Source organism: Sinocyclocheilus rhinocerous, unplaced genomic scaffold (assembly GCF_001515625.1).
Source record: "Sinocyclocheilus rhinocerous isolate Xijiao unplaced genomic scaffold, SAMN03320098_v1.1 scaffold1101, whole genome shotgun sequence".
NCBI lineage: Eukaryota > Metazoa > Chordata > Actinopteri > Cypriniformes > Cyprinidae > Sinocyclocheilus > Sinocyclocheilus rhinocerous.
The window spans coordinates 703,975-731,920 of record NW_015638359.1 but is presented as its reverse complement, the minus strand read 5'-3'; the positions used below and the strand labels follow the sequence as shown (position 1 = coordinate 731,920).

The window sequence follows — 27,946 nt, the reverse complement described above, 5'->3', positions numbered from 1 at the left end:
TGTCTCTCTATCTTTCGCTCTCCATCCTCCCCTCACTGTCTATGTTGTGGAAAGACAAAAAGTTGATTTGTTCCTCAGAGGCTGCAGCTCAGCACATCCAGCCAAATTCACGTCTTTGTGCGTCAGTGCTTGTTTCTGTGGGCGAGGACACATATGGTGATGAGACTGAGCACATGTGTTATTGTCGCCTCCTACAAGTTAATCTCTGAAGAGGAGGTGTGGTTGCCTCCTTCTTGTTTTGGATCCCAAAACTGAATATTCAACAGCGTTTTGCATCAAGCTTTTCATCGAACATCAGTGTTTACTGAGAAACATCCTCGGGTGGTTCGATTTTGATACTTTACCTGGTTTTGGTCTTCTGACATCTCTCTAAAATGAGTTTCAGCAGTGATATGGATGAGACAGAAGAAGGGAGGTGAGTTTTTTCTTTTTAAAAATGAAGGATGAGCCTCGATGGAAGGGTTATGGATGTTTTGATTCGTGCAGTAAAAGTCGTATTTATTTTTTTTTAAAACACATGGGCCCTAAAACCAGTGCATCTCTCAGATTAGAAAACAAGCTTATTCTGAAGGCTTGTGTTTGGCTAATACTCTTACAGGAAATATCTGCATGAGCCTCCATATGGCTCAGATTATTAGATAAATTTATATACTAACTGAACAGATTAGCTGATGCTTATCGGTCTTTCTATTATTAGATTTATTTGTTGTCACTCTCTGTGGTTATCAAATGCAATGTAGGCTGGTTATGATGATCAGAAAACAAATTAATGTCTGATTGTGTCTGATGTTCCTCTCCTGGAATGACATCATTACAGAGAACGCAGTGGACTGAGAGGACTCTCATGTCTCTACGTATCAGTTTCTCTTACTGGTGGCATTAAAGGGCCACAGTTACACACACGATATGCAGAAGGAGAAATAGGTCACTTACATTGTGTATGAGAAAGCATTTTCCCCCCCATCTTTTCCCCCCTAAGCCCATAAAACTAAATAAATTAACCTAGAAGACTTGTTTTCAGATAATATATCTAACATTTTTTAGATTTTGTTTTTTTACAGTCTCTTGGAGGTCCCGGAGCAACACTCGTGCCAAAATTATAAAAAAAAAACAAATTTAGTAAAAATGTCTGAGAAGCCTTAAAAGAAGATGTAACTACTACAGAAGCAAACGTAAATAAGATTTGTTTACAGAGAATATATCTTTAATTGTTTATTTCTATTTATTAGAAATAATTTCTAAAACATTCTAAAAATTTGGAAATTTGCTAATTGGGTAAGAAAAATAAATGCAGTTCAAGACACTCTTCTGTTTCAATCCAACTTTGGGTCAAATATGGATTAACCCAACTCTTGGGTTAAAAATTAACTCAACGTCTGGCTTCTGACTTTGGGCTGTGACTTTTTGGCTGACAGATCGCTGAATCCTTGGAAATGTTCTTTTTACAATTTCTGCAAATTACACACTGCAACTTAACATTTTTAAGGGATGGAAATTTTGGATACAAATCTTTTGGCTAAAGTTGGCATGAAATGAAAATTCACACTGTGTTTTCTAAATGCATGGAGTTGATCTTATTGTGAACAGACTTCTCTCTGGTGACGTATACCAGGATTCTCCAATCTTTTAAGTTCAAAAAGATAGAAGTCTGATAGGATACACTGGAGTATGTGTATAGACAATGCATAGCCTTAAGTGTACTTCATTTGATAGCGTTGTGCTATCTAGTAAGTTTCATCTTTGTCCAGTGTCTGTGCTATTTTTTATTTTTTTCAAAGTTATAAGTGAAAAAATGTATCTGTTCTCTTTTATACTATATTTGCAGAAATCTCTTAACCACAAGCATTCATCAAATTGGCCGTTTACTGTTGTTGCATCTCCAGTGGTTTGACGATGGTTGTTTATTGTTGTTCTGTCTCTTCAGTTCTGTCTCTTCAGACTCTGAAAAACAACCTGGACCACCTTTTGGACCAGTGCCAATAAATAAATAAATACAATAAGTAAATAAATCAAGGTTCAAAGGAAACCTGAGTGTATAGACTATGTGCTGTAATAAAAGAATGTCAATGATGAAATTTATGCTACGCATAACATATCGTAGACAAAAACTAAAGTATACGTTGGGATTTATTTCGCTTAAACTGCGTCCCTGCAAGCTTGCATTCTTCTGCATCACCCACATAGCCAAATCCAATCAAAAACCAATGATCCACACCCTACGTGCTTTTTTTCCCAATAACCATTGATTATTGATGTACATATTTCATAATATGGAAGAAATAATATTTTGCTACTTCAATTTCATTGCAAATTTAATCAAGGCTGCTTATATCAAAGGAGAGGTTGATTCCTTTTTTTAAAGGGGAGTTCACCCAAAAATTTTGCCATCATTTACTCACACGCAAGTTATTCTAAACACAAAAGAAGAACTTTTGAAAATTATTGGTAACCAAACAGTTGACAGTAGCCATTGACTTCCATAGCATTTTTTCCATCCTATGGAAGTCTACGGTTACCGTCAATTGTTTGGCTACCAGCATTCTTCAGAATATCTTCTTTTCTGATTAAGCAGAAGAAAGAGACTTTTTGGAACGACTTGAGGGTGAGTAAACGATGACAGCATTTTTTTTTTATTTTTGGGTGAACTATCCCTTTAACCATATATTGCTAATAAGAAGCAAGTTATTCCTAAAATAAACAGCACAGCATGGGAAATAATCTTTTAGAAATATCCTTGCCAATGCTTCTTAAATTGAGCTTGTGGGAGATTAAGAGAAAATTTGGTTTGGGAAATGCCACCAAGGCCCTTTTTGGTTAGGCAGAGTGTCAATCAAGCACAGAAGACTCATCCTGCTGATGGCAGTCTCTGATTCAGCTGTCTCACTGCATTAGAGCCCTCGGCTGTCTAACTCTTTAAAGCAACATGCGCACAGACATACATTTTAGGAGACTGTTTTACTAGGACATTGGCTTAAATTGCCTACGGAAAACATTCTGCAGCTTATGTCAGCGAATTCTGATCGAAAACTCCTACGCAATTGAATCGACAGCATGTGAATGACCCACATATTCACACTGGCTGTGAGTGTAAAATGGTCACTGTGTCACTGTCTTTTTGTATTGATGATATTAGCAAAGGCTAGTTTCTCTTAGGATAAATATTTGATCTGACCCCTTTTCCCCTGTCATCTGCAAACACCATTACTCACGTCTGTATTTGACATATGCGGGTGTCGTGTTTATGTGTGTGTGAGTGTAACCGCAATCAGGTGTGATATGGTGCAGCTTCTTTAGACGTGCTGTGGCAGATGGCCAGAGAAACAAGTCGCCTTTGCTCCCTGGGTCAGATGATGTTTGCAAATGGGGTCTATAAGGTACTGAAACTGGGTCATGTGCGGGTGGATCTGTATCTGTCCTCCATAAATGTGTGGGGGGTGTTACTTGATTAATTATTTGGTGAAATAAGACACAATAACTTTCAAGGTAGCATTTATATGACCAAAAATACAGTACAAATAGTAATATTGTGAAATAATATTGCAGTTTAAAATGACTGTTTTCTGTTTGAATAGATTATAAAATGTATTCCTGTGATGCAAAGCAGAACTTTCAGCAGCCATTGCTCCAGTCTTCAGTGTCATGATTCTTCAGAAATCATTAGAAAATACTGATTCGGTGCTTAAAAAAAACATTTTGAATTGTCATCAATGTTTAATCCAGTTGTGCTGCTTAATATTTTTGTGGAAACCATGATAATTTTTTGTGAGGTTTCTTTGATTAATAGAAAATTTATTTGAAATAAGTATTTAGCACTTTTGATCAATTTAATGCTTCCTTGCAGAGTATAAGTATTAATTTTAAAAACGGTAGTAAGCATTGAATTTATAGATGCATGCTATATTGGTAACGTATCGGTTGTCATCCGATATCCGATATAATATGTATATATTTTTAAATGTATTGGTTGGTATTAGCTATTTAATTGTTTATACTTATTTCTACTAATTTTACATTTATATTATCTCTGCTGTCTTGTAACTTTGAAAACACTAATAAATTAATTGTAGCATTTCAAATGATAGATTTTTTCAGCGTATTATTGTTACTTTATTTAGACATATTAGTATAGAATTTAGTATTGGTTATTTGTCAGTTATCTGTCATAATTTTTTTGAATTGGTCTAAATGTTTATATTGGAGAAAATGTAATTGCTTGTTTCATGATAACATAACTTTGGGATTCTAGGGCATTGAAGGAATAATTGACCGAAAATGTCTGTCATTATTTACACTCTCTCATGTCAATCCAAACCTGTGTGACATTTTTTGTTCTGCTGAATTCAAAATACAATATTTTGAGGAATATCTGAGCTCCTGTTTTCCACACAATTAAAGCATATTGTGATTAGGGGCTTCAAGAAAAAAAAAAAAACATAATAAAAATGTTCTTTATGGAGCTTGATGGCCACTGATCACATTTATTTTCATTGAGCAGCATGAATATTCTTAAAAAAATTTTTTTTTCAATGTTCCACATTAAAATTAAAAAATATTTAAAAACATTACACAGGTTTGAAATGACAAGAGGGTGAGTACATAATGAGGATGGAATAAATAATAACAGAATTCTACATTTTAGCTAAACCATCCATTTGATCGCTGCTGAAATAAATCATGAGTGACTATTTCCCCATTGTCCTCTCAGTGCCAGTTACCGGGCCTGCGCACAGCCTACCATAAGAGACTGGAGTGTCACGCTACAATTACTCCCTTTTGCGAGAGCATCCAAAAAGTCTCCATTACACTGTCCACCCACAGTGTCTCTGAAATGAGCGCAGGCAGCTGCCGCGGTTTGATTCCTTGCACTGAGAGCATTGATTTTAGCAATAATGAAACAAAGGCTATATCTACTCCTCCGCCTCTCTACTGTAGTTCGAGTCATACTGCAGGCTTTACCTTATCAGTTTCACTACAGTCAGACTGAGATGGTGCAGAGGAGCTTAAGATGGTCTTTTGTAGATTTTGTGCTTCTTGCTCTAGGGGCCATTTTTGATTTGTTATTTACTTGTGAGGCTATAGGCCTCATTCTCAGCGAAGCATCCTAAGCGAGTTTTTAGCCCTTTCACTGCACTGTTTCTTTCTCTCTCTTTCATCTTCTCTCTTTAAATCCATTACTATTCCTTAATAAGGAATAGTTCACCCAGAAATGAGAATTAATTCATTATTCGTATTCACATTCTCTTACAAGTTTCAAAAAGCACACAAAAGCATCCTAAAAAGTAGCATAAAAAGTAGTCCATTCAACTCATGCAGGTGCCTCATGAAGCCATAACTTTTTAAAAATGTTGTTATTGTTCATTTAAAGTATTATTTCTATGTGAATTTGCTATATGATTCTAAAGTAAATCAGCTATCATATGCTTCTCAGAGTAGCCAAGTGTCAGACTCTGTTCCGTGTCTGTGTGTGTTTCCTTCCCCCACGTCATATATTGTTAATAAGAAGCAAGCTATTCCTAAAATAAACAGCACAGCATGGGAAATAATCTTTTAGAAATATCCTTGCCAATGCTTCTTAAATTGAGCTTGTGGGAGATTAAGAGAAAATTTGGTTTGGGAAATGCCACCAAGGCTCTTTTTGGTTAGGCAGAGTGTCAATCAAGCACATAAGACACATCCTGCTGATGGCAGTCTCTGATTCAGCTGTCTCACTGCATTAGAGCCCTCGGCTGTCTAACTCTTTAAAGCAACATGCGCACAGACATACATTTTATAGGAGACTGTTTTACTAGGACGTTGGCTTAGATTGCCTACGGAAAACATTCTGCAGCTTATGTCAGTGAATTCTGATCGAAAACTCCTACGCAATTGAATCGACAGCATGTACTGCAAACCAGAATGACCCACATATTCACACTGGCTGTGAGTGTAAAATGGTCACTGTGTCACTGTCTTTTTGTATTGATTATATTAGCAAAGGCTAGTTTCTCTTAGGATAAATATTTGATCTGACCCCTTTTCCCCTGTCATCTGCAAACACCATTACTCACGTCTGTATTTGACATATGCGGGTGTCGTGTTTATGTGTGTGTGAGTGTAACCTCAATCTGAACAGGTGTGATATGGTGCAGCTTCTTTAGCCGTGCTGCGGCAGATGGCCAGAGAAACAAGTCGCCTTTGCTGGGTCAAACGGGGTCTATAAGGTACTGAAACTGGGTCATGTGCGGGTGGATCTGTATCTGTCCTCCACAAATGTGTGGGGGGTGTTACTTGATTAATTATTTGGTGAAATAAGACACAATAACTTTCAAGGCAGCATTTATATGACCAAAAATACAGTACAAATAGTAATATTGTGAAATATTATTGTAATTTAAAATGACTGTTTTCTGTTTGAATAGATTATAAAATGTATTCCTGTGATGCAAAGCAGAATTTTCAGCAGCCATTGCTCCAGTCTTCAGTGTCATGATTCTTCAGAAATCATTAGAAAATACTGATTCGGTGCTTAAAAAAAACATTTTGAATTGTCATCAATGTTTAATCCAGTTGTGCTGCTTAATATTTTTGTGGAAACCATGATAATTTTTTGTGAGGTTTCTTTGATTAATAGAAAATTTATTTGAAATAAGTATTTAGCACTTTTGATCAATTTAATGCTTCCTTGCAGAGTATAAGTATTAATTTTAAAAACGGTAGTAAGCATTGAATTTATAGATGCATGCTATATTGGTAATGTATCGGTTGTCATCCGATATAATATGTATATTTTTTTAAATGTATTGGTTGGTATTAGCTATTTAATTGTTTATACTTATTTCTGCTAATTTTACATTTATATTATCTCTGCTGTCTTGTAACTTTGAAAACACTAATAAATTAATTGTAGCATTTCAAATGATTGATTTTTTTTCAGCGTATTATTGTTACTTTATTTAGACATATTAGTATAGAATTTACTATTGGTTATTTGTCAGTTATCGTTCATCATTTTATTGAATTGGTCTAAATGTTTATATTGGAGAAAATGTAATTGCTTGTTTCATGATAACATAACTTTGGGATTCTAGGGCATTGAAGGAATAATTGACCGAAAATGTCTGTCATTATTTACACTCTCTCATGTCAATCCAAACCTGTGTGACATTTTTTGTTCTGCTGAATTCAAAATACAATATTTTGAGGAATATCTGAGCTCCTGTTTTCCACACAATTAAAGCATATTGTGATTAGGGGCTTCAAGAAAAAAAAAAACATAATAAAAATGTTCTTTATGGAGCTTGATGGCCACTGATCACATTTATTTTCATTGAGCAGCATGAATATTCTTAAAAAAAATTTTTTTTCAATGTTCCACATTAAAATATTTAAAATATTAAATATATAAAAATATTTAAAAAACATTACACAGGTTTGAAATGACAAGAGGGTGAGTACATAATGAGGATGGAATAAATAATAACAGAATTCTACATTTTAGCTAAACCATCCATTTGATCGCTGCTGAAATAAATCATGAGTGACTATTTCCCCATTGTCCTCTCAGTGCCAGTTACCGGGCCTGCGCACAGCCTACCGTAAGAGACTGGAGTGTCACGCTACAATTACTCCTTTTTGCGAGAGCATCCAAAAAGCCTCCATTACACTGTCCACCCACAGTGTCTCTGAAATGAGCGCAGGCAGCTGCCTCGGTTTGATTCCTTGCACTGAGAGCATTGATTTTAGCAATAATGAAACAAAGGCTATATCTGCTCCTCCGCCTCTCTACTGTAGTTCGAGTCATACTGCAGGCTTTACCTCATCAGTTTCACTACAGTCAGACTGAGATGGTGCAGAGGAGCTTAAGATGGTCTTTTGTAGATTTTGTGCTTCTTGCTCTAGGGGCCATTTTTGATTTGTTATTTACTTGTGAGGCTGTAGGCCTCATTCTCAGCGAAGCATTCTAAGCGAGTTTTTAGCCCTTTCACTGCACTGTTTCTTTCTCTCTCTTTCATCTTCCCTCTTTAAACCCATTACTATTCCTTAATAAGGAATAGTTCACCCAGAAATGAGAATTCATTCATTATTCGTATTCACATTCTCTTACAAGTTTCAAAAAGCACACAAAAGCATCCTAAAAAGTAGCATAAAAAGTAGTCCATTCAACTCATGCAGGTGCCTCATGAAGCCATAACTTTTTAAAAATGTTGTTATTGTTCATTTAAAGTATTATTTCTATGTGAATTTGCTATATGATTCTAAAGTAAATCAGCTATCATATGCTTCTCAGAGTAGCCAAGTGTCAGACTCTGTTCCGTGTCTGTGTGTGTTTCCTTCCCCCACGTGCTCCATGTTATGTTTATTTCCTTATTTGGTCTTCCTGTTCCTGTCCTGATTGTGTTATCATTTGTTCCAGGTGTTCCCCGTTCTGTTCCATTGTTCCCAGGTGTGTCCCATTAGTTTCAGTGTATTTAAAGTGTTTTCTGCCCCTCGTTGCCCGTCCGGTATTGATCGTCAATCCCCGTGTCCGACATGTGATTCCTGTGGTGTCAATGTCAATAAAGACTGTGTGTGTCCTGATTTTCCAACGTTCTCCTCGTTCCTTGTTCCTCGCTCCTCACCGTAGGCGCACCGTGACACCAAGAGTATTCACAATATTAATATATAATTTTTATGTCTTGTTTACTAAGATATTTGTCTGAATCTGATGGGGTATATGGTTGGGCCATCACACAGACACATAAAGAGAAGTGATCTGCCAAATGTTTTGTGCTTATGAAGTTATGAATGTGTTGTTTTGATTTAGTCTTGGTTCACTCTACCCATGTTTCTCCAGTTGGTTTTCATTTGGTGATGAAATTATTTCCATGGAATGGCTTGGGTGGCTCTTATGGCTGTTGTGCGACTTTCACATGCATGTTTTGGAAATTTCCCTGGAAAGTCTCATAGGGATCTCTCAAGAACAAATTGTTTTCTTTGCCTTATGTGTTGATATTAGTAGGCGATACCAAAATATGAAATATGAAATTTCACAATTTACAAAACCAGTTTTGATAGCACAGCACAAACTATATGCTACTGAGCAGACACTTTTATTTAAATATTATAAACATTTAATAACATATAACTTGAAATTGAATTAAATTTTAAAGTAAACCTTGCTTAAATGTTTAAAGTAGTCGTTATTCAATTAAACAAATTTACACATTCAGATTAGAGATTCATGATATCAGTATCATTTTGTTTTTTCTGGATATGATTTATTAAATCGGTCGATGTTGGATATTAAATTGTGCATTCCAATTTTCCATATTTTTACATTTAGATAAACTTTATCATCATCTAACACTCACTTAAAGGCATAGTTCACCTTCAATTGCTGGTCCCCATTGACTTCCATAGTATGAAAAAAAAAAACACTATGCAAGTCAATGGGGACCAGCAACTGAAGGTAAACTATCCCTTTAAAAACACACATAACACATAAAATTTTTACATTTCACAAAATTGATATCTATTTTTCATACCCTACATTATACGAATACATTTTAGTCTTTTTGTTTTATTTAGACAAAATGTGTAGATTAAGGTGTAGTTATTGTTAACTAAAACTATTAAAAATCATTTCAGGTATTTGAAATAACACTGATATAAAATTAATATAAATATTAGATGAAAATCAAACTTAAAACATTTAAACAAAAACTAGAAATGTTGCCCTGGCAACTAAGTGGTCTAGTACAAAAATTGCTAAACTAAAACATAAATTAAAGATATATAGAAATATTAAAACATAATGAAAGTGAAGTGACATAGTATGGTTACCCATACTCGGAATTAGTGCTCTGCATTTAACCCATCCTAAGTGCACACACACAGCAGTGAACACACACACACCCAGAGCAGTGGACAGCCATTTTTATGCTGCGGCGCCCAGGGAGCAGTTGGCTCAAGGGCACCTCAGTCGTGGTAGTGAAGGTGGGAGAGAGCACTGTACATTCACTCCCCCCACCTACAATCCCTGCCGGACCTGAGACTCGAACCCGCAACCTTTAGGTTATGAGTCCAACTCTCTAACCATTAGGCCACAACTTCCCTGATAAACATGATGATAAAATAAATGACAAAAGCACATTACAAAATTAATAAAACCTAAACTAAAATATAAATTAAACTGAATATATAAAAATAAAAGCTAATTCAAAATATTCATAAGTACTGTGATAGTATATAAATAATCCTTAAATAACACTGACTGTTTATCAGCCATGTTATGAAACGAATGGTCTATTAATATTGGTACTTCACTAATTACAGACGTGTTTGACAATTGCATCATATCTCATAATGTTAATTGTCAACTTTAAATGGTGTAACTTTTTATTCATTAATTAATTTATTTATTTAAGCTGTTGAACACCAATACATCTTATGTTATTGCCCCTTAAGAAATGTCAGGTGAACCTCAAACCAGCCTAATGCAGGGTTTAGGATCAATTAGTCAACGAGTTGTCCAGCCAACTCACTGGTTTTGAAAAATATGTCATTTTGACATTCCTAGCATTGACGGTCAGTGTTGCTGCATCAGGCATGATATTTGTGACTGGCACCACAGTGTGAGCGACACACATTAGGAATGTGACCTCTATAAGATTCGATAAGCGTGTTTAGTCTTGTCTCCCTCCCCTTCTACATCTCAAGCTCCCTTTTTCTTCTCCTTATAAAGTCTCTTATCTTTCTCTCTCTGGCTTTAGCCTATTCTCTGTCTCCGAATGTCTTTTTCTCTCTCTTTGCTGTTCTGTAGAGTTGGCAGCCTTTCAAGCCATGAGATCAACCCTGAAAGTAGAACAGAATCTCAGAAGCCCCTCCCTTTCCTCTTCCTGCAAAAGCACTGACTTCTTGGTCATCTTGATCAAGAACCCCTAAACATTCAGACACTCTGACATTGCCGTAATGTCCCGTTGGCGTTGCCTCATTAAAAATGCCTTGTGGTTTATTCAGCTGCTCATTCCCACCACATACTCGGGCAGGTGCCAGTCTGCTGAGCGATTCCTGCGTATCCCATCTGACCCCTACGCGATATGTCAAGCTCAGCAACAGGCGCATGCCAGAGCTGAGTAAAACCTTCGGAGAGACCTAGACGTCACGGCTATTAAAAAAACACACTCATTTATAGCAGCATGTGGTCTTTTGAATATGTGGGTGTGTTTTGGGTGTATACATTTGGTCTACGGGCCAGACGTTCATAGTGGTACTTCCGGCGCTCCATGTCTTGCACCTGTTACCCGTAAAGCTTCAGGGCTTTGGGAAACGTGTGCTTTTGGCCACTGACGTGAAGCTATAAAAGTAAATGCGGTTGTTTGGCAAGTGGTTCATACTGAGGAACACAGTTACAACAGTTTGTGTGAAGTTTACAACTTTTCAACGAGAAGATATGCCAAACCATGTCAAAAGATGGTAATGATGATGCTAAACTCTCTTAAAACGTGTCTTTTTTTAATGTAAAAGTGAGATGAAAAAAGAATTTAAAAAGAATACAGAAAATCCTGTATTTATTTATTTATTTATTTATTTTAAATCCAAACCTGTTTTGTTAAGGATTAAAAACTAACTAAAATAAATAAAAGGACAAAAATACTAAAAATTAAAATAAAAAAACTGAACTATAATTGTATGTAAATAATACTAAAATACCACTGACTTGAACATTGCACACGTTATATGGACTGCTGTTTTTTATTTTAGTGTCAGTCCCCATTTACCTTTTTGTAAGAGCAGCTAGGACATTTTTCAGAATATCTTCTTTTGTGTTTCACTGAAGAATTAATGTGTTATGGGTTTGGAATGATACAAGGGCGAAGAAGCTATGACAGAAATGTCATTGTTGATTGAGCTAGTGTTTAATTTTCTTAAAGTCTTAGTATGTGTACTACTGTATATTTTCCTCAGTGGAATTGTTATAATGTGAATGTTTAACTTGGACTAACCAGTTTCAGATATTTGCATTCTTCAGAGCAGCCTGGCTTTGTGCTGTTGTGCATCAGAATTTAAAATTACCAATGCAAATTAAGGGTAGAATGAATGACCTAATTATGTTGCATAAATAGGCCGCTTGGGAGCAAAGCAATTGTTTTTTAGACAGAGGTGAATACATTCTCTGCAATTCCTGTTTAATCCAATATATCATAGTTATTTGCAAACCCAAAATATGCAAAAAGTAGTTTGGATTGAATTACTAAGTATTGGTGGCAGTTTTTGCAATTCAAATCAGACTGATTACATCCTGCCTGTCCAGCATGGCTGGAAATATTGCCTTCTGTATGATGTGTCAACATTCACTTGATACCCAGCTAGTGTGTGACCTAATAAATCGGACTTTTTGAAGTTGGAAGTCACGTTGATCCTGAGGTGAAATAAGGGCTGTTTTGTTCATGATATGTATGTACTCTTACTAACGTGTCTTCTTTTTTGTTCTCAGCAACAGAGAGTTTGAGAGCGTGGAGATGAATAAGCTGCGTCAGAGCCTGCACAGGAAGAAGCCCACCTACGTGCCGGAGGCCAGCCGGCCGCACCAATGGCAGGCAGACGAAGAGGCTGTACGAAAGGGCAAATGCAACTTTCCTGTCCGGGTGAGTTGAGAACTTAAATGGCAGGGCTTCCAAATTCATCCAGAGGGTTGTTAACAGACATCTTGCTTTAATAAGATGAACATGATCTAAAAGTGTGGTCACACAAGGCTTTAAGCAGGCAAAATTACTTTAGCCATTGCAATCAATATTGGCAAAAGGATATGACATTTTGATTAAAGATTACCAAAACATTTTCTTTCTTTGGAACATCATTCACAAATAAGGCTAGGAAAGTGTATAAAGAAAGTAAATCAGTTTAATTTAGATTTGAACTAATGTTATGAAATAAACTTGGCCGATATAAATGTCTGTAGAGTGTAGTTTATGATGTTCCCATATGCTGATCTAAGCATTAACAGAGAGAGTTTTTGAATGAAAAAAAAAAATCACACTAAGAGACTGTTGTTTAAAAGCAATACTAGTGCAAGAGGGAAAACGGAAATGAATTTAATGGGAATATCCAGATGTAGATTGACTTTTGAAAGGGTTGAAAGTCAGTAACACCTTCCCGGTGTCTGACTGAGGGCCAAAAGCTATAGCGCTTTGACCAAACACAGACTTGCACTTAAAGGGTGACTCGTCAAACCCCCACACAATAATAACATCATGCTGATGGCTGGAATAGGATGTTAAGGAGTGTTGTTTAGTTGTTCAAATGTTTAGGGTCGGTAAGCTATTTTTAATGTTTTAAAGTCTCTTGTGCTCAGCAGGCTGCATTACATTTGATCAAATATACAGTAAAAATAGTAATATAGTAAATATTATCACAATTTAAAAGGACTGTTTTCCATTTGAATAGATTTTGTCATTTATTTCTGAATTTTCAGCATCATTACTACTCCAGTCTTCAGTGTCACATGATCCTTCAGAAATCATTCTAATATGCTGATTTGCTGCTCAAGAAACTTTTTTTTTTTTTTATTATCAGTGTTGAAAACAGTTGTTCTACTAATGTTTTTGTGGAAACCGTGATACATTTTTGTCAGGATCCTTTGATGAATAGAAAGTTCAAAAGAACATAATTTATTTGAAATGGAAATCTTTTGAAACAATGTAAAATCTTTTCAGTGCATCCTTGCTGAATAAAAGTATGAATTTCTTTTAAAAAAAGTATGACCCCCAAATTTTTGGACGGTAGGGTATATCGTGTAAAAATACATGAAATAGGTAATTATGTGAATATTTTAATGACTTTGAAACAGGGTTATCAATGTAACATTTATTTAGTATAAAAATATATTTCAAGATATAACAGAATGAATAATTTCCCAGAATGTGGCTAGTATTGATATTAAAGTCAAACAAATAAGTAAATTCACCTTTTATAATTCTCACAAAATGGCTTTTCCTCTCAAAATATTGATATATGTGATTAATCAGCATATCATGTAATTGATTCGATTGAAATCATTTGACAATATTATTTTGAAATGAAAAGAGGCTCTTTCAAGACTAAAGAAGGCCTGTATCATAAAGTAAAGCAGTGTATTGCAGTGGATCTTGCATAATTAAATTCAGCCTAATTTTACTCTCCAGCCTGAGGCATCAGAAGTCTCTTTGTGACTGAGATGTAATCCTGTAATGGCCTCTGTCCTCATGGCCACCATAATCACTTAACACTGGCTTGATGACTATTGTTAACATTGTTTGTGTCATCAGTCAGAAGTTCTGGGCTTTTTAAATTTTTTATTTAGCTAACTTAGTTGTTATTCTTGGCTGAATAGCTCTAGGTTTTCAAAAGCCCTTTAAAATTAAATATGTACACATTTTGGATTAAATGAAAGTAGTCAAAATTTTTAATTAGCATGTTTTTGTGTTTTGCTTTGGTATCGAAATTGGTACCGAGAACCGTGGATTTTCACTGGTATTGGTACCGGATACTGAAATTTTGGTACCGTGACAACACTAAATTGTGTCCATGTGAGGACATTTTGATTGGTTTAGGCTGGGCGAAATGTCCCACAAAATAAATCCTCAACTGTGTTTTCAACGAGTTCCTCATTGAAATCTGCACTAGCCCTGTTTGGACAGGACTAGTTTTCCCTGAAGAGTTAGAGTAAATTTGTGTTCCTGTCTGTTTTTCTCACATAACCTCAGCAAAAAAATGACAGAGCAGTGATTTATTTTTTTCACAACGCATTGCAAATGTCGTTCAGGGAAATAATGGTGTGGGGAAATAGTGGATGAAATATAGAAAATGTGGATTTCATCGGTTTTGACCTCTCTCTCTGTTTTCCTCTCTTTTTCTCCTTTTTCTTTCTGCAGTACCTCGGTCTGGTGGAGGTAGAGGAGTCCAGAGGGATGCATGTGTGCGAAGAAGCAGTGAAAAAACTGAAAGTGGTGAGTGCTGTAGTGCTTTCCGCTCTCACGCAATAAAACATACGCTTGCTGTAAAAAGCAAACTGGCAGCCAAATAAGCTCTTTTGTCCATATGTGCAGTCAGCCAGTAAGGACGATGTATTTCCATCTTAACTCAGTTTACATGAGTTCAGCTGGAAATATCAGGAAATAATTAATTTATCGTGAAAACGTATATAAATTAATTTGATAAAGTAATAGACATTTCTATTGTGAATATACATTTTTGTAGTTTTCCAGTCCTAAAATATTTATTTGCCTAGAAATTGCTCTGTTTGAGTGCCATCTCTATCAAATAATAATAAAAATAGCTGTTAATTATCTATTCATAAAAATCACTGGATAAGTCAGAAATGTGAAAATGATGTAGTGATATTATTATTATTATTATGCATCTGGAAAATGCCCTAAAAATGCCATTTAGGTCAGTTGCTCAATAAGTAGAAAACTTAATTTTGAAAAGAAATAGACATTTCTATAGTTAGTTTCTATATTAGCTCTAAAATATTTAATTGTCTAGAAATTGCTCTGTTTGATTGCCATCTCTATTTAAAAGTGTTTAAAATTTGTGTATAGTGTAAATTTGTATATAGTCATTGTGTAGGTCAAATTGAATCATGCATAGCTAGAAAAAAAACAAAAAACAGACATATATCTAGGGCGTAATTTTGTCCCTGACACACAGACCGATTCCCATCCATTTGTAGAGCTCCACACGTCCTGCTTTCCTCATTGCAGGAGACCATAAGCTCTTTGAGGACCTGTGAGGGCTTTAATGTACTGAGAGTCTACATAGTCTCATTTATTTAAAAAATGGATCTTTATGGAGCGTAGCTTCTCTGTCGATGGCTATTATCTTCAGTATTGCTGCTCTGTCAATAGTCATATCCTGAGCCTGCAAATCTCATTACTGAATTGTCAGAGCAGAACTGTAATATGTAATGTTTCTTATCATGTAAAAACTTTTCACCCACTAGTGCTGTCTGTGTGACACTTTCTGTGTGTGTGGCCCTTGTCTTTGGGGCCCCTCCATCTGTTCATATATACTCTGCTCTTTCATCCCCATGTTGGCAGTTCTCGCTGTGTCTGTCTACACAGTCACTTCATTTATTTTCTCTTCTTCCCCAAACCCCCAAAGCCTTTATCTCATTCTACTTGGAGCTTGTGCATGTTCCTTATTCTTCCATTCTCTTGTTCCTCAGTGTTCTGCTGTTTTAGCAAATTTGGACAGTGACTTTTGGGATACTTGTAACGTCAGCTGAATTCCCTAAATTTTTCTTGATTCAGTTGCATCCTTCACTTTTACTTATTCCTGTAGTTTTTTTTTTTCCAGATTAAAAGCATTTCACAGTGTACTAACCTTCACTCTCTCAGACAGATGTGCACTCACAACAGATTCACTGAAAGATTTAAACCCTGTTCCAAAACCTAGAGAGCTGCCTTGCAGTACCTCAGAGTAACTCCTGTCCTAAAATAATAAGGCAGCTGTATATATATTAGACACATTTAAACTGTGAGAAAAAAAAGCCTGATATTATAAAGACAACCATGTCAAATTTAGTAAAATTAAACATTTATATGGTAATAATAATAATAATAATAATAATGCCCTACTATTCAAAAGTTTGAGGTCAGTATTTTTATTATTATTATTATTTTTGAAAGAATTCTCTTATGCTCTTTAACAGCTCCTTAACAGTTTTCTATTTTAATATATTATTTATAGTATTATTAATAATACTAATTATTATAATATGTGTTTGGATGCCATGCTATATAGGCCTATATTTTTTTAAAGATTTTTTTGTTGATTAGAAAGTTCAAAAGACCATCATTTTGAATTAGGGATGTAACGATATGAACATTTCTTATCACGGTTATAGTGACCAAAATTATCACGGTTATCAGTATTATCACGATATTGTTAAAATGTGCTGGAGATGTTCAAAAAGTACAGACATATAAAGCACTTCACCAAGTTTTATATTTAAAAATCAGCACACAACAAATAAAATGGCTTTTTGTTTGCATAATCACTAAAACAATAAAATTACTAATGATGTTCGGATTTTAAATGACAACTTGACTGACAACAGTTTAATAGCATGTTGAAATATCTAATGTAAATGTTCAAATAAAGCTTTGAAAAAGTTTCATAAAAAGGTAAACCTCACATTTCAGCCTTTAAATAAAGAAAAGATATAAGTCAAAATGATAATTGATTAATAAATGATTATATGTATTTTATCTGCTCCATAAATAATTCTAGATAACTTATCTGAATTGTTTAAATGTGTAGAATCCACATAAGCTTGTTTTTCATCAACTGGTCAAAATTTACAGAAGGGCATGCAAATTCGGTACGTTTTTGGTCAGACAGAAACTGCACACAGGCTGAATGTAAATAGAAGTCTCTGTAAATCCACTCACTGACACTAGGTGGCGCTTATGGAAAAGCTGAATTAGAGCTGTTTCCCGTAACCTCTGTGGACAAAGCAGTAGTGCGATTAAGAACACTTCCTTTAGGTAGTACATGGACCGAACAATTATCGGAGGGGATTTTACACACAGGCTGAATGTAAATATAAGTCTCTGTAAATCCACTCACTGACACTAGGTGGCGCTTATGGAAAAGCTGAATTAGAGCTGTTTCCCGTAACCTCTGTGGACAAAGCAGTAGTGCGATTAAGAACACTTCCTTTAGGTAGTACATGGACAAAATATGAAACGGTAATACTAACCGTGGGGAATTTTATCATGATTTATCGTCAAACCGGTAATCGTTACATCCCTATTTTGAATAGTACAAGTTTTTAAAATAATTTTGCAAAAGATTTCTGTAACGTCTGATTAATTTAATACATCCTTGCTGAATAAAATAAATATATATTTTTAAATTATATATACTGACCCCAAGCTTTTGAACGGTAATATGCCCGTTTGACTGTGTAAAAAAAGAAAAAAATATATATAGGTGTGATATAAAGACAACAAATGACAAACTTAGTGAATAATATTTATGTAAGGACAAAAGTAGTAATAATAATACCCAAATTATAATAATAAGCAAATAATAATACCAAATTTGACATTATTTTCTGGACTTGATATTCCTGGAACTCACTGCATTGCATTACAGGTCTTCATGTTATTGGGCAGCTCTCTGATATGCTGTAGTACAAATTGAGCTGACAAAAGATAAACCTGTCATGGAAATGTCAAAAATAGCACAAATGCATGTGTTAGCATGCTTAATGCAGAGCAAATCAAAACCTCTGCAGTAATATCCTATTGTGACAAAAGGCTGATTTTGTTTCATTATTTCTTCTCAGTGTGGGAAAAAAACTGTCAAGGCTGTGCTTTGGGTGTCTGCCGATGGCCTGAGAGTAGTGGACGACAAAACCAAGGTAAGTTTCTATAGGCATTTTGTTGTGTGTCCATTGAAAGCCATTAATCGACGGTAAAAAAAAACCCAAAAAGTCTTTGAAGCCCCAAAAAGCTCCCAAGCCATTAATTAGCCAAGTTCGTCAGCAAAGAGAAAAGATCTGTAGGAAACACAAAACATGCTGTAGGAGGAAGCTGGCAGGCCTCCAAAAGACCCGTCACATGACCATCCCGCTTCATGAGACATCACTTAGACCGTCTCAGACACGAGATGACTTTAAAGGCCAAGGGTTCCCGTGTCTCTCACAGTTGGGTTTTTCTTTTTAAAGTTCGGGGATTAATATAACATCCTTCCCTCAGACAAAACCCGGAAAGTTAACCAGAAAAGGTCAAAGGTCTCACATAATGAGTTCAGTCATCCCCCGTTCCTCCTTTTCAGCTCACACAGTAAAAGGCGGAAGGCCACAAAGCATTCTTTTTTTGTTTCTCGTAAGGGCCTCAGACTCAGTCGTTCACTCACTATGCGCTTCTGGTAATCTTCCCGTATGCATATGAGTCAGCAGTACCACCTAATCCTTCCTGTCCTGCACCGCCTCCTCTCTCCTCTCTCTTGTTAAACTTCACTTGTCAATATATTAATAATAATAAAAGGCAGTGCTCAACACTAAAGATTTTTTCTACTGGCCCACTTGGACTAGTGGTCTAAATTTTTCCTTGCTCTGCCAAAATCTTCAATAGCCCCGCAACAAAAATTTATAAATAAATAATAGTTTATGTTTTCATTGTTTTTGACCATGTAACGCTGTATTCTAATAAATAAGGTTATTATGACACCAACATGTTCACAATTCTACATTCCAAATTTGAAACCAAAAACTACTAGCTTATTATAACATTATTATATTAAAATGCTTTAATAATGTTATATCATAACATTAATAAAGACAAATGAACAGTCAGTAATAAATTAAGTACAAATAAATACAATAGAATAAAGACACAAATGAAATAAACAGTATTTTTCAGGTACAGAAATTGAATAATCAAATGTAAAATAACACTGGATAGTCTTCACTGTACATATTAAATAGATTAAAGGAAAAGTTCACCCAAAACTGAAAATTTGTAGAAAATGTACTCATCCTTAGGTCATCCGAAGTGTAGATGAGTTTGTTTGTTCATCAGAACAAATCTGGATTAGCATTACATCACTTGCTCACCAATGGTTTTTCTGACTGCAGTGAATGGGTGCCGTCAGAATGAGAGTCCAAACAGCTGATAAAAACATCACAATAATCCACAAGTAATCCACACGACTCCTGTCCATCAATTAACATCTTGTGAAAAGCTGCATGCTTATAAAGAACAAATCCATCATTAAGAAATGTTAACTTTAAACTGTCACTTCTGGCCAAAATGTGAGTCCATAATCCTTAATGACACTTCCTCCAGTGAAAAAGTTGTCCTCTCATACCAACATGATTTTTTACAACTGCTATAGACTGTTTTCACTTGTAAATGGTGCTTGATCTGTGCATATTTCTCTCCTGATTAAGACAAGACAAGTTTTTCACTGGAGAAGGCAATATTATAGATAGCTGGAAGCAATTATTGTTTGGTTAATATTAATGGCACAGACAGCAGAGGCATATTAGGTTGCTGTCACTTTAAGACCTAATGCACAGATCCAATATACTGATACACATCCAATTTCTTTCTCAGATGTTCATGTTCATTTAAGACGTAACCAACTGTGTTTATGAGGATACTTGCCAAGATGGATATTTTGTCATAATTTTGTGTGTATTTCAAGCACAATACAATGCAAAAGAAAACTTGTTTTCTCATATTGAGCAAGTACCAAGTACGTCTCTTTGCGCTTGATGGTTTCAATGTTTAAATTGCCAAAACACATGCAAATGATAAACTTTCTTGTATTCCTTCAACTGTCCTGGGCATCTACTTACTGTCGAGCCCTAAAAGTGTTATTGATTACAAGACCAGACTGTCTTATGACAACTGAGATGAGTCAGCAGTCTCCAAAATTGGCTAACAATGAATGGGCCCCTCACCTCGACCCAGTCTTCCTCTGCTTTACCTCTCACCTACCCCTTCTACAGTGTTCAGCTCATTCATTATGTATTTACTTTGGCCCCCTAAAAAGGAAACACTAGACACTGTTACAGTGGGAGGTCCAGGCTACACAAAAAGCTTTAGTCATGTTAGAAGAATCAAAAGGACAAAACGGTATAATGTGGTTGGGTCATGGACAAATAAGAATAAAGAAGAATCTAGTTTAAAATGTGGCTTTCTGGTTCCTGGGATGTAATTTAAAATTGGTATGCATGTTGGTTTCATGTTTTTGAAACACTATTATGCCATATGCATCATATCCAGGGATTTCATAACAATTTATAATATTTTAATATGTAAGTTTTAATAATACACTACCATTCAAAAGTTTGGGGTAAGACTTTTAAAATACTTTAATGCTTTTAAAAATATGTTTTCTATTCTTTCTAGTTATTTTGAAAGCTGTTCTTCTGAACTTTCTATTCTACAAAAATATTTAGCAACACAACTGTTTTCAACATTGATAATAATAAGAACTGTTTCTTGAGCAGCAAATCAGCGTATTAGAATGATTTCTGAAGGATCATGTGACTCTGAAGACTGGAGTAATGTTGCTGAAAATTCAGCTTTGCATCACAGGATTTTAAAATATATTATAACAGGAAACAGTTCTTTTAAATTGTAATAATACTTCACAATATTACTGTTTTTACTGTATTTTTGACCAAATAAATGCATATTGGTGAGTATAAGAGAAAAAAATGACACACTGAACTTTTGTGGTGGTGTCAATTATAAAGAAAAAGTAAAAAGCAATAAAAGTTTCTTTACACCCTTAATACATATAAGTGCACATCATCTTAATAATTATTTTTAATTATTTTCTTTTAAATATTTTCATCAATGAATTATGATATTTTGTTGGGTTCATATTATTTGATAACTTGAAATAACCTTGCCATGTCATGAAAATAATGTTTAAACAAAGCCTTTTGAAATGTTAGGGTATTTCCTCAGGGCTTTTTTCTACATCACAATCTCAGGACAATTAAACAGCTTTTTTATATTATGCACCACAAAAATATAAAAATTTACTTGATCAAAATTGAAAAAAAGTAGAAATTGGAAAAACTTGTTCATCATATAAGAGATGTATTAAGGTCATTGTCTCTATGACTTGCATTGTACGTATTTTTTTTACCCAGTATAATAATATAAAACCCAATACAATAATACGTTTTTGACTAAATATGGACTAAATACAACTAAACACAAAAACAGTGTCTTGTTACTGACACAAAGCACTTTCAAAATACTTTACTTACTTTTTATTTGTATTTTAAAACTTTATTTGCTACAACCAACAACCGATCTGCCCCTTTTTTATTTTCTCTGTAGGACCTCATTGTTGACCAGACCATTGAGAAGGTGTCCTTCTGCGCACCTGACCGTAATTATGATAAGGCATTCTCCTACATCTGTCGTGATGGAACGACTCGCCGCTGGATGTGCCACTGCTTCATGGCCTTGAAGGACTCGGTGAGGAGAACCCAGCGGGGATTAATTCTTCAGACTCTATTCCCCGCAAAGTGGGATTAAGATAGGGATTATGGCAGTGTTATCTCAACCGGAATAAACGCTTAGAGACTGTTATCTGCACTTGGGGCACAGTGAAAAACACATTAAGGACTAGAATGAAATGGAATTTTGATTAGGATCCCAATACTAGTCTAGACAAAAACAACATTTTGTGACCATACAATGTTTTTGTCCGTCCCATAACAGCAATAGCAAAACAGTGTATGCAAACACAGACTAACCGAGCTACTAATAAATACTGACTATATAATTATATAGTCAGTATATAATAATTTGATTATCTTTTTTTTTTTAAATCTTTCATTCTCCATTAAAAATATCAAAACATCCTTAAAACATGATAAATTTACTTACAAAGTAAAATGGTAATTCTTGTTTTCGTTTCTTGAATTAAGTTTTTTTTATTGTTTTAAGCATAAATCTACATGTCTATCTATCTATGCATACATAAATACAGTGGGTATAGAAAATAATCACCCCCTTTAAAATAATCACATTTTGTTGCTTTGTAGCCTGAAATGAAGACGGACACAGTTTTGGTTTTATCCAGCTGTATTTACTCGGTGCAACTTATAAGATCCAAGTCAAAGATATAACACCAACATGTCAGAAAAAAAATTAAAAAAACAGAATCACTGAGTTCTTAATAATAGACTTCACTCTGCTTCTAGGTATTGATAAAGCCTTTGAAAACCTTTTTGTATCCATCTCCTGGCGTGTGCCTGACCACAACTTTATCCAGACTTTGCAATATTTGCCCACTCTTCTTTGCAGAACTGCTCAAGTTCAATTAAATTAGATGGTGACGGTTTGTGGACTGCAGTCTTCAAATCACTCCACAGTTTTTCAGTGGGGTTTAAGTCTGGGCTCTGACTGGGCCATGCAAGGACATTCTTTTTCTCCTTTTAAATTTTAGTCTGCCTCAGAATCTTCAAGGTGCGTTTTGGCAAAGGTAATGTAACTAATTACTTTCAAAAGACAGTAACTAGTAATATATAATGTATTACATTTTGGAAGTAACTTGCCCAACACTGCCTGTAGATATGTGATTTACAGGTGCTTTCCATTGATACTTTCTAGTGTAGTGCTCTATAAATAACATTTAATGTTTTTGCAGAGAATTGAACTGCTGTCTCTGATCTCTAGCTTGATCCCTTAGACTAGATTCTAAAAGGGGAATTATGGGTTGTATGTTTTTGTAACAGTGCCATGTTTGACGGGGTTTATCTGGGAATAATGTAAATGACTACACATGCAGGAATTTTGAGGACATCATATTTTATGTAGTCCAACTGTTTTTCTTGCTTTGAGGGCTGTAATACAAACCAGAACATGAAATGTGTTGTTGTTTTTTTAACTGCAGGTGTTTATTAGAGATGCACCAGTATTAAAATTCTGTGTGATCCTGATAATCTGATAATTACTGACATGTTATGGATATTAATTTTGAAATCTGCTAATGATTGCATACAACATTACAATGTAATTAAAGATTAACTTTGATTAAGTGAGTGATACACAACAGCAATGGTAATCTAAATGTAAAAATAGGGAAAATTAGCATGCACAATTAAAAATCAAATATCATCCAACACACATTATGAACCATGATAAATTAAAAAAATCTGTAATATTGTTTGATAATTGATATGATACTGATATACACTACCATTCAATAGTTTGGGGTCAGTAAGTTTTTGTAATGCTTTTGAAGAAGAAGTCTCTTATGCTCACCATGGATGCATTTATTTGATCAAAAATACAGCAAAGCTGTAACATTTTTAAATATTATTACAATTTAACTGTTTTCTATTTGAATATATTAAAAAAATATTCCTGTAATGCATTACTCCAGTCTTCAGTGTCACATAATCTTTCGGAAATCATTCTAATATGCTGATTTGCTGCTCAAGAAACATTTTTTAAAATGATTATCAATGTTGAAAAGAGTTGTTTTGTTTAATATATTTATGGAAACTGTGATACATTTTGATGAATAGACTATATATGAATAGATTTATTTGAAATAGAAATCTTTTTTAACATTATAGATGTCAATTTAATACATCCTTGCTGGAAAAAAACTCAACTATTGAACAATAATGTATAGTGCATCCCTACCTTATATCATAGATCCAGGATATTTTAGCAAGCAAAATCCCATAAACTGCATGCATGGCCCACTGAAATGAGCCACACAGATGTGATTGACCTTTCTATTGGTTTGTGTCAGTTCCAGAGATGGATCTATCAGTGGCAGTAGAGGCGGACAGCTTAAACGCTCTGTGCAGCCAAATCAACAGCTCTTTCACCAAACCATCTGAGGATCTGTGTGCCAAAGCCACCAGCAACTGCTTACCAGTTTACAGCGCTCCACCTGCCATTCCTCCTCCACCTGCTCCACTGCAAGGTAACACAGATGGCACAATCCCACATAAACGTACACTAGCGGTCAAAAGTGTGGAATAATTAAAATGTATAAAAGTTTATGAAAGAAGTCTCTTATACTCACCAAGGCTGCATTTATTTGGTTAAAAATACAGTAAAACAGCAATATTGTGAAATATTTTAACCATTTAAAATAACTTTTTTTTTTCCTTCTCATTATTCTAGATCCTTCAGAAATCACTCTAATATTCTGAATTGTGCTCAATTATTATTGGTAATCAATTATTATTAATGTTTTTTTTTTATTATTATTAACATTGAAAACTGCTTATTATTCTTGTGGAAATCATGATAACTTTTCTTCAGGATTATTTGGTATGTAGAAAATTCAAAAGAACAGCATTTTGTATGAAATATAATTTTTTAGTCTTTACTGTCACTTTTGATCAGTTTAATGCACCCTTGCTGAATAAAAATGTATTCTTTTTTTTTCTTTCTTTTTTTTTTATCTTATCCCAAACCTTTGATTGCTAGTATATCATGAAAATATAAAGCGGCAAATCTCTTTTCAACATATTGTCTTGTTTTCCAGTACAAATATCTAAACATTCTTAAATCAGTATGCATATAGTATGCTTAAGAAGCAAAATGACTTAAAAATGTTTTATGAAAAATTTATCAAAATTAAGTGAGTTTAAACAACTTGTTAAAAACGACTTATACTGAGTAAGAAAATTCATTTTATTTTGATCAAATAATGCAGCCTTGGAGAGCATTATTTGATCATTTTAATTAATATTACAATATTACTTAATATTACAAAATTTAACCGGTAGTGTATACATGGTGAATAGGACAGTCATATTTTAACATTCTTACCCCTCTCGTTCCCCAGCTACAAACTCATGGGTTCAGACAGAGCCTGCTGTGCAGTCCCCTCCGCCCGTTCCTCAGGGTGGCCACAAACGAACCCCATCCGAAGCAGAACGCTGGCTGGAGGAGGTGGCTAAAGTGGTGAAAGCCCAGCAGCAGACTCCACCAACCCTACCACCACCACCCACTCAGCAACCTCCGCCCATGCCCATCGCACCCGGGTCCCTCCCCTCCTCCATGCAACCGTTCCCAATGGCCTTTGACGTCACTCCTGCGCCCGTAGGCATGTTCTCTCAACAGCCTCTTCAACCGGCTTTTGTACCTATGCAGCCATACATGGCCAACAGCATGACCTATCCCAATGCCAGTGTGCCCGTGGTGGGCATCACACCATCGCAGATGGTGGCTAATGTATTCTGCACTGCGGCCGGGACAGGAGGTGGTGGAGCGGCGATGGGGGTCGGGATGGGGCCGAAGACGGGAATGCTTGTTGGTGGCCAACAATCGGCTTTCCCCACCCTGTCCGGAGGCTTCCCAACCACCACGTTCACCTCTCCTCCAACCGTCAACGGCCACCCGCATAACTCCTTTCCATCAACGACCACGACTACGAGTGTCACGCAAAACGGTAGTACCGTAAAAAGTGGTACTGGTTGGCCGATGGAGAGTCTGAATCCGAATCCCACGTGCAGTTCCCAGGAAGCAGAGCATTTTGATGCAAAGTGGGCTGCTCTGGAGTCCAAATCGCAACCGAAGGCGCAAAACCCTTTTTCGAATGACTTACAAAAGACTTTTGAGATTGAACTATAATCTTAAGGAGACTCTGAAAGAGGCTGAACTATTTCATACCCCATTCCCCTTCCCCTTTTTTTGTCTCCTAAAGAGTTTTCTTATGCTCCTGGTCTGTTTGAGGGCATTGGTTGTTGTAAGAGATCATTTGGGTGCATTTTGCGTCATTTCGAGAATCAGACTCTAGATTTGGAGAATTGAAAGGCCGTCACAACATGTTTGGCACTTACAAGACAGCTTGAAAGAGAAACCTGCACAGTACTTTCACCAGTAATGACCCATGCTTGGAAAATGAATGATTTTACCTAAAGGAAATACTGAAATTAGGGGATGGTTGAAATGTATTTATTGTTTTCCCTTATTTATTTATATTGAACAGGGTTAAGGATTACAGGTGGAATAGATTGACTACTTGACAATTGATTCACCAAATGATAGATGAAATAATTAGAGTTACATTATCTTGAGTTTACATTGTGGTGTAAATAGCATGCTTTCGGTTTACTTTATTGATTGCCTATTTCTGTTGCCATTCAATTTCATTAATTCCAAATGAACCATTGAAGCATCCGCTCTGAACCAAGTGGATACCAAAAGTTCCACCAACAGGCACATTCCAACCCTGAATATGCAATCGAGACCCAACATGCAATGGAAAACTAGACCGAAATGCCACTGTAGTGACCTTGACCTCTGGTTATTAACCTTTTAGAGAACATTTGGAACATTTCTGAGGTTTATAGTTTTATTTTTATAATCCGTTTAGCCAGACCTGTTCAAATATATGAATTTGGTCGACCTTAACATTATCTTCAATGGGTTCATGGGGCTTCTCTGTTGTTAAGAATGAATTTCAGAAACTCTGGGACCATGCTAGGATGGTAAAATGACCAAATGTATTAGAATGGGTGGTTGTGAAGAGCAAGTGTAAGAAAATATTAGAAAAAGGTTAAAGATGGAGGTTATAGTGTTCGTTTTTTGCAAGCAATGGAACGACGACATGGACTCTTAAAGGGACAGAGTCCCTTTCATGCATGCTTAAAATATCCCATATTACAGTATGTTAAAACATTGAATATGCATATTAGCCTTGACTTTTGTTTCTTATCACCACTTTTTCACTCGTTCTGGTCTAAGAAAGGGAATAATTGTCTTTAATTGCAGGTGAATAATGTCACACACTCTACATAATAAGATCTCATGCAGTTATTGTAAAAATAGATTTGAATCCTGCTCATTCAAGAGGTTCATATGTTCCCACCGTGGAGCGTGTAGGCACATTTATCGTTCAATAATGCTCAATGGTTTGTATTTTTGTTTTCTTTGGAAAATATTATCCAAGTGTACGAAAAGACGTTGAATGATCTTTCTGGAGTGTGTGGAGCCTGCAGGTGTCAAAGCTAGATGATCAAAGTCAGACTGCACACTGTGCTCGGTGAGGTGAACAAAAACACTCTTCCTGTGGAGATTTAATAGCAGTGGACATTCAAGGCAGGCACAATGTTTTAACTCCTGTTTCAAAAAGCCATTTTGACTGTCATGTGTTATAACTTGACCTCCCGGTTTTCTTATCAATTGTTTATTACAGGGTCAAGCGGGTCTATTGTGCACAATGAATCTAAACATTTTTTAGATTGTCATTTTTCCAAAGACAATGCATTTGTAATTTGGCCAAGCGATATGTTGTATGGCGTCAAACAGATGAATCTATTATACTCGATTGCCCTGGCTCGTTTTGTTCACACTCTCTCCTTGACAAAATCTAGGTTTTTCAAAACCAGGGAACTAAATTACCTCATGAAGTTGATTGTAAACTTTAATGTAGTGATAACAAACCAGTGGAGAATGAGGGAGAAACGGGACAGTGCAGGATGAGT

At 35.4% G+C, this 27,946-nt stretch overlaps 1 protein-coding gene across 1 annotated transcript; it reads left to right on the top strand.

Annotated features, from left to right (window-relative positions):
- The first annotated feature begins 47 nt into the window (after nt 1-47).
- LOC107749658 (numb-like protein) lies at nt 48-27,908 on the top strand. Its single transcript, XM_016564819.1, has 8 exons — nt 48-415; nt 12,455-12,605; nt 14,871-14,945; nt 18,296-18,370; nt 21,819-22,009; nt 23,179-23,207; nt 24,253-24,429; nt 25,303-27,908. The coding sequence occupies exons 1-8, from the start codon at nt 375-377 to the stop codon at nt 26,088-26,090; spliced, it is 1,527 nt and encodes a 508-aa protein (XP_016420305.1). The 5' UTR covers nt 48-374; the 3' UTR covers nt 26,091-27,908.
- Nucleotides 27,909-27,946: the final 38 nt, after the last annotated feature.

Coding starts and splice junctions, on each gene's coding strand:
- LOC107749658 (XM_016564819.1), top strand. CDS start 375: ATGAGTTTCAGCAGTGATATGGATGAGACAGAAGAAGGGAG. Junction 12,606..14,870: donor AATGCAACTTTCCTGTCCGG/GTGAGTTGAGAA, acceptor TTCTTTCTGCAG/TACCTCGGTCTGGTGGAGGT. Junction 14,946..18,295: donor CAGTGAAAAAACTGAAAGTG/GTGAGTGCTGTA, acceptor ATTTCTTCTCAG/TGTGGGAAAAAAACTGTCAA.